The 14,656-nt window shown below is 14.9% G+C and overlaps 1 protein-coding gene across 1 annotated transcript, besides 13 other annotated features; it reads left to right on the forward strand. All coding sequences in view use genetic code 6, as the record gives it.

Moving 5' to 3' along the window:
• Window positions 1-998: 998 nt before the first annotated feature.
• Window positions 999-1,037: a microsatellite.
• Window positions 1,006-1,060: a microsatellite.
• Window positions 1,031-1,102: a microsatellite.
• Window positions 1,103-2,540: 1,438 nt separating this feature from the next.
• Window positions 2,541-2,595: a microsatellite.
• Window positions 2,549-2,620: a microsatellite.
• A 103-nt stretch (window positions 2,621-2,723) lies between these two features.
• Window positions 2,724-2,771: a microsatellite.
• Window positions 2,755-2,788: a microsatellite.
• Window positions 2,755-2,796: a microsatellite.
• Window positions 2,797-4,769: 1,973 nt separating this feature from the next.
• Window positions 4,770-4,882: a microsatellite.
• Window positions 4,788-4,882: a microsatellite.
• Window positions 4,788-4,884: a microsatellite.
• Window positions 4,790-4,858: a microsatellite.
• A 2,809-nt stretch (window positions 4,885-7,693) lies between the features above and the next one.
• Window positions 7,694-7,727: a microsatellite.
• A 3,166-nt stretch (window positions 7,728-10,893) lies between these two features.
• IMG5_054990 (hypothetical protein) lies at window positions 10,894-13,288 on the forward strand (the record flags this gene model as incomplete). Its single annotated transcript, XM_004037295.1, has 4 exons — window positions 10,894-10,960; window positions 10,994-11,205; window positions 11,362-11,554; window positions 13,179-13,288. The coding sequence occupies 4 exons, from the start codon at window positions 10,894-10,896 to the stop codon at window positions 13,286-13,288; spliced, it is 582 nt and encodes a 193-aa protein (XP_004037343.1).
• Between the last annotated feature and the right edge of the window lie 1,368 nt (window positions 13,289-14,656).

The following is a 14,656-nucleotide window of genomic DNA, read 5'->3' on the forward strand; positions in this document are numbered from 1 at the left end:
TTATTATTATATACTTATAATTTTTCATAAATATATTAAAATAATCAACAATTTATAATTATTAAAAATATCATATTTTTAAAGTTTAATATATAAATAAGAACAATTTAAAATTAAGATTCTATTTATATAACATATAATATAGGTATAGTTTATTGGAGTTATTAAAAATTATGTTCTATCCATTATTATTAATAATTATATAAATATTAATAAACTATTTATTATAATTTTTATTTTATTAGTTTGATAAATACAAATATATATTATAAAATTTGACTTATTTTTTATTTATAAACTTTTATATTATTTTATTTAATGTTAAATATAAAGTTCTATATTTTAATTTAGATATTAAAGAATTAATATAAATATATGGAAATATTAATTTAAAAGAAAAAATATAAAAAATATAAGTTTTAAATACAAGCTTTTTTATTCATACTTAATTTTCTTCTTACAATATAAAATTTCCAAAAATAATAACCATACATAAAATAATTAATACATATAATCCAAATATTGTATAAAAAATAATATAAAAAGCTTTTATAAAAACGTGCAAATCTCCGCATTTTCGTCATCATTTATTGTTAGAAAAATAACTAAAATAAATATAATTAAAAATTTTAAAAGTTAAAATTTAAAAAATGCTTTAAAAATTAAAATATAGAGCTAAAAAATATAAAATAAAACTAGAACAAGCAATTAAGTTATTACAAAACCATATAAAAATACAAAGTTTATTTAGCCCATAAAACAAAATCTTTATTTTCGCAATAATTATAATATTTTTTATCATTAGTTAGAATGTAAAACATTATACTAATTATTAAATCTATTAGAAATGATAATGCTATATTTATTCCTAATTATTTTCCTTATCTAAAATTATATAAATATATTTATTATCCTTAAATTATTTAATTTTAAACTATATTTTCTTATTAATATATTTATTCATACTAATAATTATTATATGACATTTTTATTTTAATTATTTAATAATAAATAAATATTTATATAATAAATTAATAAATATGTATTTATATAAATAAATATACTTTATACAATATTAATTTATTAATAAATATTAATTTATATTAATATTCTTATTATTTTTTATTTTTATATATATTTAAATATTTTAAATATGTATATAATATATTTTAATTTTTTCTTAATTTTAGAATATAAATAATATATTTATATAATTATAAATGCATTTTATAAGTTTTTTTTCTATTTCTATCTTCCTTTCTTTTATAAAAGTATAAATTCTTATCTTTAATTAATTTAATATTTAAAAACCTTATATAAATTGACAAATTGCTCTATTTTTTTTAAAAAAATCATCTTTGTTAACAAAAAACTTAGTCTTCTTTATTTCTTTAAGCTGAAGTTAATTTCCCTTATAGTTTTATGTTTGTATTTATTATTAATTTTTATTTTTACTAATTATTTAAAATACTTTATAATTTAATTATTTTTTTAGTAAATAGTTTTGATTTTATTATTAAAAATATTTTTTGGATATATTTTATTGAAAGTTATTCTCTATTATATAAATTAATTAAATGCCATATTTATTGTGTCGTTTTTTTATATTTTTATGTTAAGTATTTATTAAGTTCTAAATTAAAATTTTTGAATATTTCTATGTCAACACATGTTTAGAAGTCTTTGATAAATAAATAATTTAATTTATTAAAATAATATGAATAATCTTATAAATTTTTATTTTAATTAATCAATATTTATTTCTTTAAAGTCAGTTTTTAACAAAATATTTTAGATATTAGATTAACTGATAAATACTAATAAAGTTTCGAAACTATCTTTTGAAAATTTTAATTAAACTTTACTGTAAATTAATTATTATTATCCAATTAATAATACATATTTTTTTCTTAACGTAAAGTATAGTATTTGCATATCTTTTTTGATATATAAAGTACTTAAATAACTTTTTTATATTTTTTAATCATTACTTGTATTCAGATTTTTATTTATTTTTTTAATCGCAAAAAAAATAAATTAATTACTTTGTTTTACATTATATTTTTTTATTGATTTTTAAAATAATAATAAAAAAAAATAGATAAATATAATAATTCTTCATAAAATTTAAAATTTTGATGCTTTTTATAAGTACTATCTTAATAGCTATTTTTACTTTACATTATGCATAAGATATTTTAATAAAATATATCCTTTTATCCTAATTCATTTATATCTGAAAATAAAATTTTATTTATTAAAAAAATTATTTTAAATAAAGTTAAATAAATTTTACACAAACTATAGAAAATCTATACTAGAATTTTTTTTTGGATAAAATACTATTATTATTTAAATTCACTGGCAAATAAAAAAATTAAAATTTTAGGAAGTAAAAATTATTAGTATTTAATTGAGATAATAATAATATATTAAAATTTAACTTAAAAAAAATTATAATTTACATATAATATCTAAATTTAATATATACATATTATATTATTAAAATTTAATTTAAAATTAATAAAAAAACAATTTAAATATATATATATATATATTATATATATAAATTTATTATTAAATATATATTTATATTATTTTAATTTATAAATAAATATATTCATATTTATTATATATTATTTATTCTTTTATAAAAACTAATCTTTAGTTAAAAAATTATTTTTAGTATTATTATTTTCTTAATTTCTTTATTTCAAAAATAAAATTTTATTTATTAAATTTTTATATAATTCTATTTTTTAATTTTTATAATTTTTTAATTATTTATTTTATAATGTAAATTATATTAAATATATTTATTATTATTTCTAAATTTTTTTTTTTTTATAATTACAATAATTTAATAAATCAATAAAAAAAAATTATTTTATTCTATAATAAAAATTTTATATAATAATATTAATATTAAAATTGATTTTTTTATATATTATTTAAAATATTTATATAAATAATTTTTTTATTATAATAATTTAACTTAGTATTAAAATAATATTAATTATTTATATATTTTTATATTTAGTTTTATTTAATATAAGTATTACTTAAAAATTTATGTTAAAAATAAATCTATTTTTAATATAAATGAAAAACTAATTTAACCAAAAAAATCTTTAAATCTATATAAATTTTTATCGAATATATTAAAAACCTATTATCGAAATATTATGAATTTAGATAATAATGTTTTTAGCAATTAAAATCCTTTATTTTTTAAAATAAAGTTATATTATAAAGAAATAAATATATTTAAAATAATTTTGAAATTTCTAAGCTAATAAATAATAAAAATTTACCTTTTATAAAAATAATATATAATTTTCGATTTATATATAAATATTAATAAAAAAATACTTTTTATATATTTTGTATATCCTTAATATTTAATTTTTTAAAATTTTATAAAATTATTAATAATCTTCTTTTTATTTGATTTCAGTACAAAAAATGAATTCTGATTTATGGATATTTGATTAATAATTATTAGTTTAAATAAATACCGAACGTCTTAGTTAAATGCCTTTATTATAAATTTAAAATACAAAAAGACGTTTGACAATAAATGAAGAATAACAAATTATAGATAGATATGTAAAATATATAATATATAGAGTATTAAAAACTGGTTTGCTTGAAAAATTGAAATATTCTCAATATAAGGTAATTTCCGATTCAATATAATTATTTAAAAGATTCTATTTAAAATAAAATCTATGTGAATTTAGTTTAGAACAAGCTGTTTTAATAAGTATATATATGGCATTAAAATTACAAAATATACATGATAAAAATATACGTAAAATTGCTTAAAAGTTAAAATTAATAGAAGATTTAAAAGATCATAAGCATTATGGAGACAAGAATTATTCAGAATTAGAATGGGAATTTTTAGAAAAACAATATTTTTGTTTATAAATAGATTCAGTTTATAGAGTAATAGAATCACTAATGCATATTATAAGAACAAATATTAATAGAAAAAATCATGAATAAAAATAAATAATATGTGAAATTGAAGAAAATTGCCTTAAATTATCATAATAAATATATTAAGGATAATTCATATTTTTATATGATTAATATGTGATTGGATTAGCTTGTGTACTTATTACTTGTGATAAATTTAATTTAGATAGAAATGAATATATTCCTTTAGAAATAAATAATATGATTTTTAAAAAGTATGATAAAATAAATGAAGTTAAATAATATATTCTAAATACAAAAATTACTCCTCATGATGATTTATAAAAAATTACATCTGTTTTCATCAATGCTAAAAAAATGTTATCAGAAGAAAATATTTATAGAAAACCTAATGTAAGAACCTGTAATTAAAATAGGAGTGTAGTTAATTAAAGTTAAAATAATATACAATAAATAAATAATAATAATTACGGAAATTAAAGTTAAAATGGATAAACGAATAATAGTACATTAAATACTAATATTCAAAGCATGAATTCAAGTAACAATTAAAGTGATAAATTAAACTCATTTGATTAAAAAAATGATATTCCTCTTTAAGATGATATAAATGATATCCTTATTAAAAAATAAAATGACATTTATTTATAATATAGAAAATTTAAAATATTATATTTTATATTCATTTCTTAATTAAACTAAACTTTTATTTAAATTAATAAATAAAGAAATTAATTATAATATTTAACTAAATATTTAATAAAAATTAAAATTTATAAATATAAATATATTTAAAAAGTTGTAATTTTATTTTATAAAAAATAAAATATATAAATATAAGCATATATGTATATTTTTATATATATAAATATATATATTTATTTATATATATACATATATATATATTTATATAATTATATTTATAATTATATATATAATTTTATCAATTTATCACTTATATACTATAAAATAAAAAAGGAGATAATTATATACAGATTATATTGCTTTAATATATTTATAAAATAGAACATTATATTTATATTATTCTATTTTTAGCCCTTATTAAAAAAAACATCAATACTCGGTGTTTAAAATAAAAGTTTTCATATAAAAAAGCGTAAATATAATTATATTTATAATTATTGTGATATAAATCAAATATAAATAGATGACTTTATTAATATTTTATTAGAATTATTGGTTTTATTTTAACTATCATCTTTGAAAAAAATAAAACTACCAAATAATTAAAAATTAAAATAAATATAAAAAGCAAAAATTGTCTTAGTGATTAAAATATATATAAATTTATTTACTGATTTTAAGTTTTACATTCAATTTTAATATTTTAATAAAATACAAATATTATACATATATATAATTAAATGGTATTTTACTTAATTTTGTCAAACCATATCTTTTAATTATAGTTGGCAGTATATGTCATAAAAATATTTTAAATATCAAAGTTTAATCGCATGCAAAATCAATTATCTTTAAAAGTTAACAAATTAACTATATAAATTATAGTATTTATCAATTGAGATAATGCTTCAATATTTCATATAATCAAGAAAAAGATAAATCAAAAAAATTATATATAAAGTTTATCTTTTATTATTAATTAAGTAGAAACTTATACTTTATGCAATTATTGTAATTTATTTGTATTGTTAAAAATATTAAATTATTATTTTAATTTATAAATACTATATTATCCATATAGTTCACATTCCTTATCTTTATAAATGTTATCATAAAGATGTCTATAGATAATATTAATAAATTGAATTGTAAGGATTAAAACTAATTTGATTTACTACTATTAAACTACGGCCATATTTATAATTTCATTTTTTCAATTTTTATTATTCTATTCAAATTAAGAACTTTTTAGATGTTAAGGTCTTTATCAATCTTCATTTGGATTATTTTTATTTTGATATTTTTATAGTAAAATTAAAAAATTATATAAAGTTTATTTAAATTTATATATTAGTTAAATTTAATTGACTCAGCTTATGGGTAAGTAACTCGAATTGAGCATTCTTACAGCTTATATAACATTTACAAATGTATCAAACAGATTTTTTATATTTCTAGTTAGAATTAGTAATTTGTTGAAAATTGTTTCGAATAATAATTATAATAATATTATTATTTAACTATTCGAATTGAACCATATTTCTAAAAAAATGATAATTTTTAATATATGATTTAAGTTTTATTTTTATTTTATTAAATCAAATTTTTATATTTAAATTAAAAAACAAATTTTAAATAACTTTTATATTTAAAAAAACATTTCCTTATTAAATAAATTAATTTGTTTGATAATATGACTTAAATTATAATAAATATATATATTAGAGATATAAATAATTAATCATTTGCCAATATCACGGCTAAAATAATTACACATAAATATTTATACTAAAATTTAACAATTTTCAAATTTAATTTTTCTGTAAAAACTTATGTTTCAGTTTATCCCTAATATATATAAATATAAATACTTTCTCAATATTTATTTTTAAAATATAAACTAAATTAACAGTCATTTATTATTTAAATATTAATATACTTTTCTAATACTACTAATACATCTAATAATATTCGTTATTCAAATAGTTTTTTATTATTAAACTATGCTCATTTTCAAGTTCAGATCAATACTTGTGGTCAAGTTAAAAGTTAAACTAACATTCAAACTTTTGGCTTAATTCAAGGCTTATCTTTAACAATTATACATTTTAATTATTAATATAAAGATTTAATTGAAAAAATATTTTTTATAAAGGTTTAGTATTAATTATTTTTTTAGATGAATTATATTTTATAATTATTTTAAATTTAAAAAATATCTTATTTAAATAAATATGTATTTTCTGCTTATAATAGAAGTCCACATAAGAAAAAAAAAAAAAAAAAAGTATTTTTTTTTATTTTCTTGGATTGATTAAAGACTTAATTATTATTTTATATTCTTTTGTTTCAATTATTTTATGTTAAAAAAATTAAATTTATCTTTTAAATCTTAATAAAATCACCCATACTATTTTTTTTTATTATTTTTAGAAAAAAATATAAAGCAAAAAAGTATAAAATAATAAATAATGATTTACTATATGTTTATAGTATATTTTATTCTTTCGGTTAATTGTTTAAAATAAATAAGAATGAATTCATTCTAATATTTAAATGGTTAAAAATGCTATACATAATAATCATCATTAAATTATATTATTTAGTAAAACATAAATACATAACAAATTATATTTGATTATTTAAATTAATATGAAAAAAAAATATAATTTAAGTATGGGTATTAAATATTAAATTTAACAAATAAATTAATTCTTATTTTATATAAAAAGTAAAGAAAAAAACTATATAAGTATCTAATAAGTCGGAAAAGGTTCATTTGCTACTGTATTCTTTAGAAAAAATGTAAATAGTAATGAAAAAATAGCAATAAAAATTTTTAATTCTGATAGAAAGTTACAAAGCATAAATAGAGAAATAAAAGCGCTAAAAACTTTATAAAATATAACTGGAATAGCTCATTTATTAGATATAGTACAATAAAAAAAAACTAAATAGATTTCTATTGTAAATATCTTTATTTATTTAAAATAATTCTTAATAATATAAAAAAAATATAACAATTATTTAATTACATATAGCATTTACAATTAAAATAGCCATTTTAAGTATTTTTTAAAAACTATTTATTTTAATTTTTCTATATTCAAATAATGTTATTATTCTAATAATTTTATAATTTAAAAAAAAATATTTTTCTTATTGAATTTCCGAAATAATATTTTTTTTTAAATTTAAATATATAAATAACATACATTTAGAATATAAAATATTATAAAAATACAGGAATTATTATTTTAGATTTTAATGCCGTATGTAATAAATATCAAATAATAAAATAAATAGCCTTAAAAATATATATAAAGTTTGATTTTTATATAAAATATATTTTTATATGGGCATTATATTTAAAAATATTTAAACTAGGTATTAGAATATGCTTCAGGCGTTCCTTTAGTAAAATTATTTGAAAAGTTATCAGAATACGAAATAAAATTTTATTCATATTAATTATTAAATGTATTTTATTAAAAAATTAATTAATTTCTTATTTATTTTATTAAAGATAATTGCTTAGGCACATAAAAAAAATATTATACATAACGACATAAAACCTGAAAATATTATTGTTGATTTAAAACTAAAATAATTAAAAATAGTTGATTGGGGTTAATCATAATACTATTTGCCTCAAGATTTAAACTATAATTAAGTTATTTATATGTTTAATATAGAATAACAACACATAGATTTTTTTAAAAAAGTCAGGTACTTTAGTATATAAATCTCCCGAGTAAATATTGTAAGAAAATTACAAATAACATTTTACTTATGCATAAGATATATGGGCTATTGGAGTTTGCATACAAAGAATGGTATAATTATTTTTTTTAAAAAAAAATAGCTTTTTTGGTAATAAATTTATAATTTAATATAAGATTTTTGACGGTGAATATTTATTTTATGGTGATCAATAAGAGTTAATTTTAGATATAATAGACTTTTATGGATTTGATAAATTATAAAAGTTATCAGCCTTATTAAATATTAATATGAATAATAATATTTATTTAAATTCTTATAAAACGTAAGTTATAAAAAAATTAATTAGTTGTTTTTTCTATTATTATTTTTATATTTTAGGATTAAAAATAAAAAGGATAGTTTTTATTAATATAGGTTTAAATATTTAAATTAAATATCTATGGATTTGTTAAACAAACTTTTTGAAATTAATCCTGTAAATTTATATTTATATATATATACATATATTATATACTTTTATATTTTAGTTAGAGAGAATAAGTGCGGAAGAAGCATTAAAGCACGAATTCTTTTAAAACATAAACATTTAAAAAATCTGATTTTATTTGAAATTTTATTATATAATTATCATGTTTATAATTTTAAAAATAATTATTTATTATTTAAATATTTGTTTTGATTTTCTTTTTTTTAAATTTTTTTATAAATAATTAATTACAATATATATTAAATAAAAGGAAATAATAAATATATATTAAAATGGTAAATTCTATTAAATAATTCAAAATTTTAAAAAATTAGTTTATTTAGAAATAGTTATTTTAAATTTATAATAAACACAATAGAAGTCTTTTTATCTCAATAATTTTATTAGGTATATAATTTATCTAAAAATTAAATTTGCTGTTTTTCGATGATATACTAAAATAAAATAGTAAAAATAAATCTGATTATACTTTAAACTATTTTTTTTAAGTATGTAAATACTTTAATATTTACTAAATCATAAATGAAAGTAAGTATAATTTATTTTTATACGCAACTTTGATAAGCAATTTTACATTTATTTTCTATGGAATAATGAAGTTTTTAATACATATTTTTAAGTTTAAATATGAGAATAACAGGTTTTTTTATTTGCTTGATAGTATAAATTGCATTTATATTAAACTTTTCAAAAACATTTTCTTTATACCTTTTTTAGAAGTATCTTTATATTTTATTATTAAAAACAAAACGAGTACTAAATACTAAATTCTAAGCATTTTGAACTTAATAAGCTCTGTAATTATCGTATTATTTCAATTTTTTATTAATTACAATTATAATTTTACTGATATTGATTATTTGAATAGGTATCCTAGTGTATTTGCTTTCATAGGAATTATTAAATGTCTTTTGTATACATTAGTTTATTTTTTAGATGTTAGTTTAATAGGGTCAATAATTCATGCTGCTTTTAGTTTCTTAATTTTTTTTGAATTCAAAAAAGATATGCCTTACTCTAACATGATAATTAAAAGGGCATATTTCTTTTTTAATCTAACACATTTTTTTTAGGGTTAAGCGTTTTTTTTTACCTTTTCTTTTAGCTATCTGTTGATTTGATTAGCATTTTTATTTTAATTATTGGACTATCTTATAAAATTTAAGATATTGCCTTAAGATTATATTAGAATTAAGTTTTAGAAAAATGCTTTTAATACGCATTTGATAAGTAGAGATTAAAAAATCTGAGGAATATGGAAATTCAATATTTTATATAAGAAATATATAAAAATGTGTAATACTTTTACGAAGATTATATTAATAATAAAAGCTGTTAAGGAATTTTTTTCGAAAGCTTATATTTAAAACATAAAAGTGCTTGTAAAAATGAATTTTGTTATTGTACATCACTAATTAATGTATATATAAAAAAAATATTATAAAGTTTAAATAATTTATTTTGATTTTTTTTTTAAAAAAAAAGAAAGATTAAGAAAGTTATAAACATGATTTTATTGGGGCTTAATATAGGAAAAATTTTATAACATAATTAATTATTTAATTATATAAAAATTTTATTAATGCTAATATAGTAATAAAAGCAAAGTGTATATTATTTTTTTATTTTATTTTTAAAAGACAAAAGGTAAAAACAAAACAAGCGTAATTTTTAGTTATTTATCATTTCTTAATGATATAAATTAGAATCCAGTTTAAGTGTATATAGAGTTATATACTTATATATAAGATATGTAAAGTTTTAGTACATTAGAAAAAATAATTATAAATGAATTAAATAGAAAAATCGATATTTGTCAATAAAAATTTCTCGAAAGCAGTGTTTTTTAGAATTAAAGAGTTCATTCATTTTATGTAATTGAGTTCGATTAATTGTTTGATGAAACAGCATTAAAATTTAAAGAAACATTATTAAAGCTTAAACAATTTTTACTATTTCTTTCTGAAGATTTTATAAATTTAAACTAACTATAAATAGATGGCTTAGATTTATAAAAATAAAGAAATTTATTAATAAATAATATAACATAATTATTTAATATAAATTCTGAATCTAAAAAGCTTATGCATATGAGTGAAGTTTACGGAGAAATATTAGATTTTATGATGAGAAGACCTAAGTATTTCTAAAAAAGAAGTAATCATATTTATAAAAAATTTCTTTAAAAAGATGATTATGGGATTTAAATTTTCGATGAGAATATTAGTGTTATTTATGTAAGCTTATTAAACCCAATTGGATCTGTTAAAAAGGTTTCAAATAATTTTTAGACTTTATTTGGTTATACTTAAAAACAATGTATAAATAGAAGTATTAATGAATTTCTTCCTTCTTAAATTTAAAAAAGGCATGATGATCTTTTATAAAATTTCATTTAAAGAGTACATTATTTTTATTTTTCAATTTTATATTTTTTTAAAATAAGAATTAGTATGAATAATTTTTAACTTAGAATTATTTTTTTTTATTTAAAAATTCTTAATAAGTAATTTTTTTAAAAATAAATAAATAAATGAATAATAATATTTTATTTTAAGTTTATTTGCCCCATTTATATGAGAATGAGACTAGATTAAATATTAAATAATGACTTTGGTATTACTTGTTTGATAACTAAACTATTATATTAAGACAGAGAATATATTACTTATAATAAAAATGGAAAAATTAAGGAAATTTCAGAAAAAGCATTTAAATATTTGTTCTTAACATATACATAATTAAATAAAGGTAAAAATATATAAAATTTAAATGAAAAAAATATATTATAACTTTTATATAATAAAAAAGAAAAAATTAAAATAAATAATTCTAAATAAAAAAAAATTAAAATAATTTAAATTAAATTTAAATTTATTTATAATAATAAAAAAAAGAAAAGATTTCTAGTTTAGATATTTGTAAACTAATTCCCAAGATAGGATTAAATATTTTAAAAAATTAAAAAGAATATTAAGGAATAGCTCAAATTTTTTTACCATTATATTCAACATATGAAAGCTTAAAATATATAAAAAGAAATAGACCATAAGATTTAAAAACAACAATTGAGTTATTTATAAATAATACACCGTTAGATAAATTAATAATTGTGGAAATTTAACTATAAATTTTGTTTTTTCCATTTAATTAAATAAAATAAAATCCAGTGTACTACATATAATTTGGAAAAGCTAAAAGAATAAAGATCAATTAAGAAAAATTATAAATAACAAACAATTTATTAAAAGAACTTGATGAAACTACAAGCTAATTAGGAGAAAGTAATGAAATAAATTTAAAACAAAGAAATTTTATGTAATAAATGGTTTATTCAAAATGTTAACATAAAACAGGAGGTAGTGATAAAAGTTAAATAAACAAATCATAAAATTTAAAAAATATTATTGAATAAAGTAATATTCTAAAAATATAAAAAAAAAAGAAAAAACAATTTACTGTAAATGAATAATTTAATCAAGAATATTTATTAATCTAAAATAAATAAATTGAATGCATCTATCCTTATTAAAACTAACAAAATGTATAATATTATTTGCTCATATTGTTTTTGTTATTATTTCATCTGTATATTTTTATTTAAATTCAATAAAAAAAAAATCAATTGAGTTTTTAAAACAAAAATTACAGAAAAAAATTAAAACAAAAAACAATATGAACAAGTTATTAAGTATTTTAAATAATTAAAACATTTAAAAATAGTTCGATATTTAAAATATTTATTAAACAAATAAAATTAAAGCTATATAAAATGATTATAGTAATCGCATGCATTCGTTTGTTGATAATTAATTAAACATATCAGAAATAAACACTACAAGAAAAGATAATCAAGAAAGTATTGCTTTATAAGATGAATCTAATTAATATAATACTGAATAAAAAGAGCAAACAAAAAGCCTAAAAAATTAAAATTAAAAAGAGCTATAGTAAAACATTGTAAATATTATTTCCTTTTTTTAAAAAAAAATAAAATAAAATTATTAATTTTGTAGATTTTAAGTTAAAATATTTAAATATTTTAACAAAAAGAATAAGAGATTTACTAAATAAATAATTCTTTTTCAGATTCAAAAAGTAGTAATAAAATTTCAGAATAAAATAAATAATAAAATTAGACATCTATAGCTTCAATTTTAAGTATTAACTATTCGAAAAAACTTTAGATTTATAAAGAAATAAATGAACGTAAAATTCCTTTTGTACTTAAAATTGTGTATATAAATGGTTATGTTTCATTAATTGTACTTTTAGTAGTAACTACAATATTATTTTTATAAGCAAGATAATAATTTTATGATGTATAATAATATTTTATATTTCTAAATTAAATATACTAATTACTAAAAAATAGGAATTAAGTATATATAAAAATGTCCCTTGGGCAATGTAAACTAGATCTAGTTATTCTTAAGTTCTAAAAAATGGAATATTATTTTTTTTAATGTAAAAAGACACATTTGATATAAAAGATTAAGATAAAATTTAAAAAGTAATAGCATATACTGAAGAAAAAATATAAATTAATTATGAAGAATATAAAAGCTTGCTTTTAGAATATTTAAATGATAACACAGAAAAAAAATATGTTCAATATATTCTTCATACTGACTTTAATATTTAAATATACGAAGACTTAAGTAATTCAGTAAACGTATAATAGTTATTAATATATTTATATAATTTAAATTATTTTTTAAAAAAAATATATAGTTAGACACGTTTATTTCTACATCACATAATACTAGCTTTTAAGAAAGTTTAAATTTCCTTTCATATTTTTTCTTTAGATTTTCTAGTATAAAAGGAGGCTATTTTAATTAATTAGCATTTTATTATATATAATTTAATCGGCCATAATACTATGTGAAATTAAAAGAAATACAAAAAATATGCTAGGAAGAAGGAGCAAAAAAATTTGATTAAATAAGATAGTTAATATGGGTTTCTTTAATTATAATTTTGATAATATCAGCAATTTTCGTGTTTGCAATATTTCCTATATATGCTAAAATATAATGTCAAAGAGAATGCATATTAAAATTATTTGCCACTTTTTAACCTTTTAAACTTGAATATTTAATAAATTATATAGAAAAGTAAATAAATAGTAAATTAATGACTAATTCAGTTAAAAATTCTAGAACTTTAGTGCTTACAAAATTAAAGAAAAACAAGAATATTTCATAAACATCTTCTCTTAAAAAGATAAATAATTACTTATACATATATGGACTTTTAGCTTTTGGATTTTTTTCTATATATCCTGTTACTAATTTAATTATTACTTTTTAGTTTATGAAAGAAGGTGAACTTAGCCTTAAAGAAATAGGCTTTATATATGAAGCTAGAGCTTAAATTTCAAGTAATTATTCCTCAAGTTTTGATGCAATTTTTAATAATATTTTATTTGGGTATATGCCTAATATAGTATTAGAAAATATTGAGGCAATAAAAAAAATAATGATATAGTTCTTAAAAATTTATCATAAATAATAAAATAATTTTATGGTTAAAAAAGATATCAACATTCAAAATACGAAGAATTTTTTTTAAAAATACTTAACGAGGAAGCTTGTGAAACTATAGAAAAAAACAAAGACTAAAATTTTATGAAGAATTATGCAAATTTAAATTTTGAAGAATGTAAAAGTATTTATTAAAGTTTACTTAAAAAAGGATTGATAGTTTCTATCCGAAGAATATTTTTAGTTTTTGAAGATTTAATAAATTTTTAATATTTTACTGATAAAAATGAATATATTAATAAAATAAACAATTGGCAAAAAAACACTAATTTAATTGAAATTAATATACTTTTTGAATACTGCA

The sequence above is a fragment of the Ichthyophthirius multifiliis genome (assembly GCF_000220395.1).
Source record: "Ichthyophthirius multifiliis unplaced genomic scaffold scaff_1120509250191, whole genome shotgun sequence".
In the NCBI taxonomy this organism is placed as follows: Eukaryota; Ciliophora; class Oligohymenophorea; order Hymenostomatida; genus Ichthyophthirius; species Ichthyophthirius multifiliis.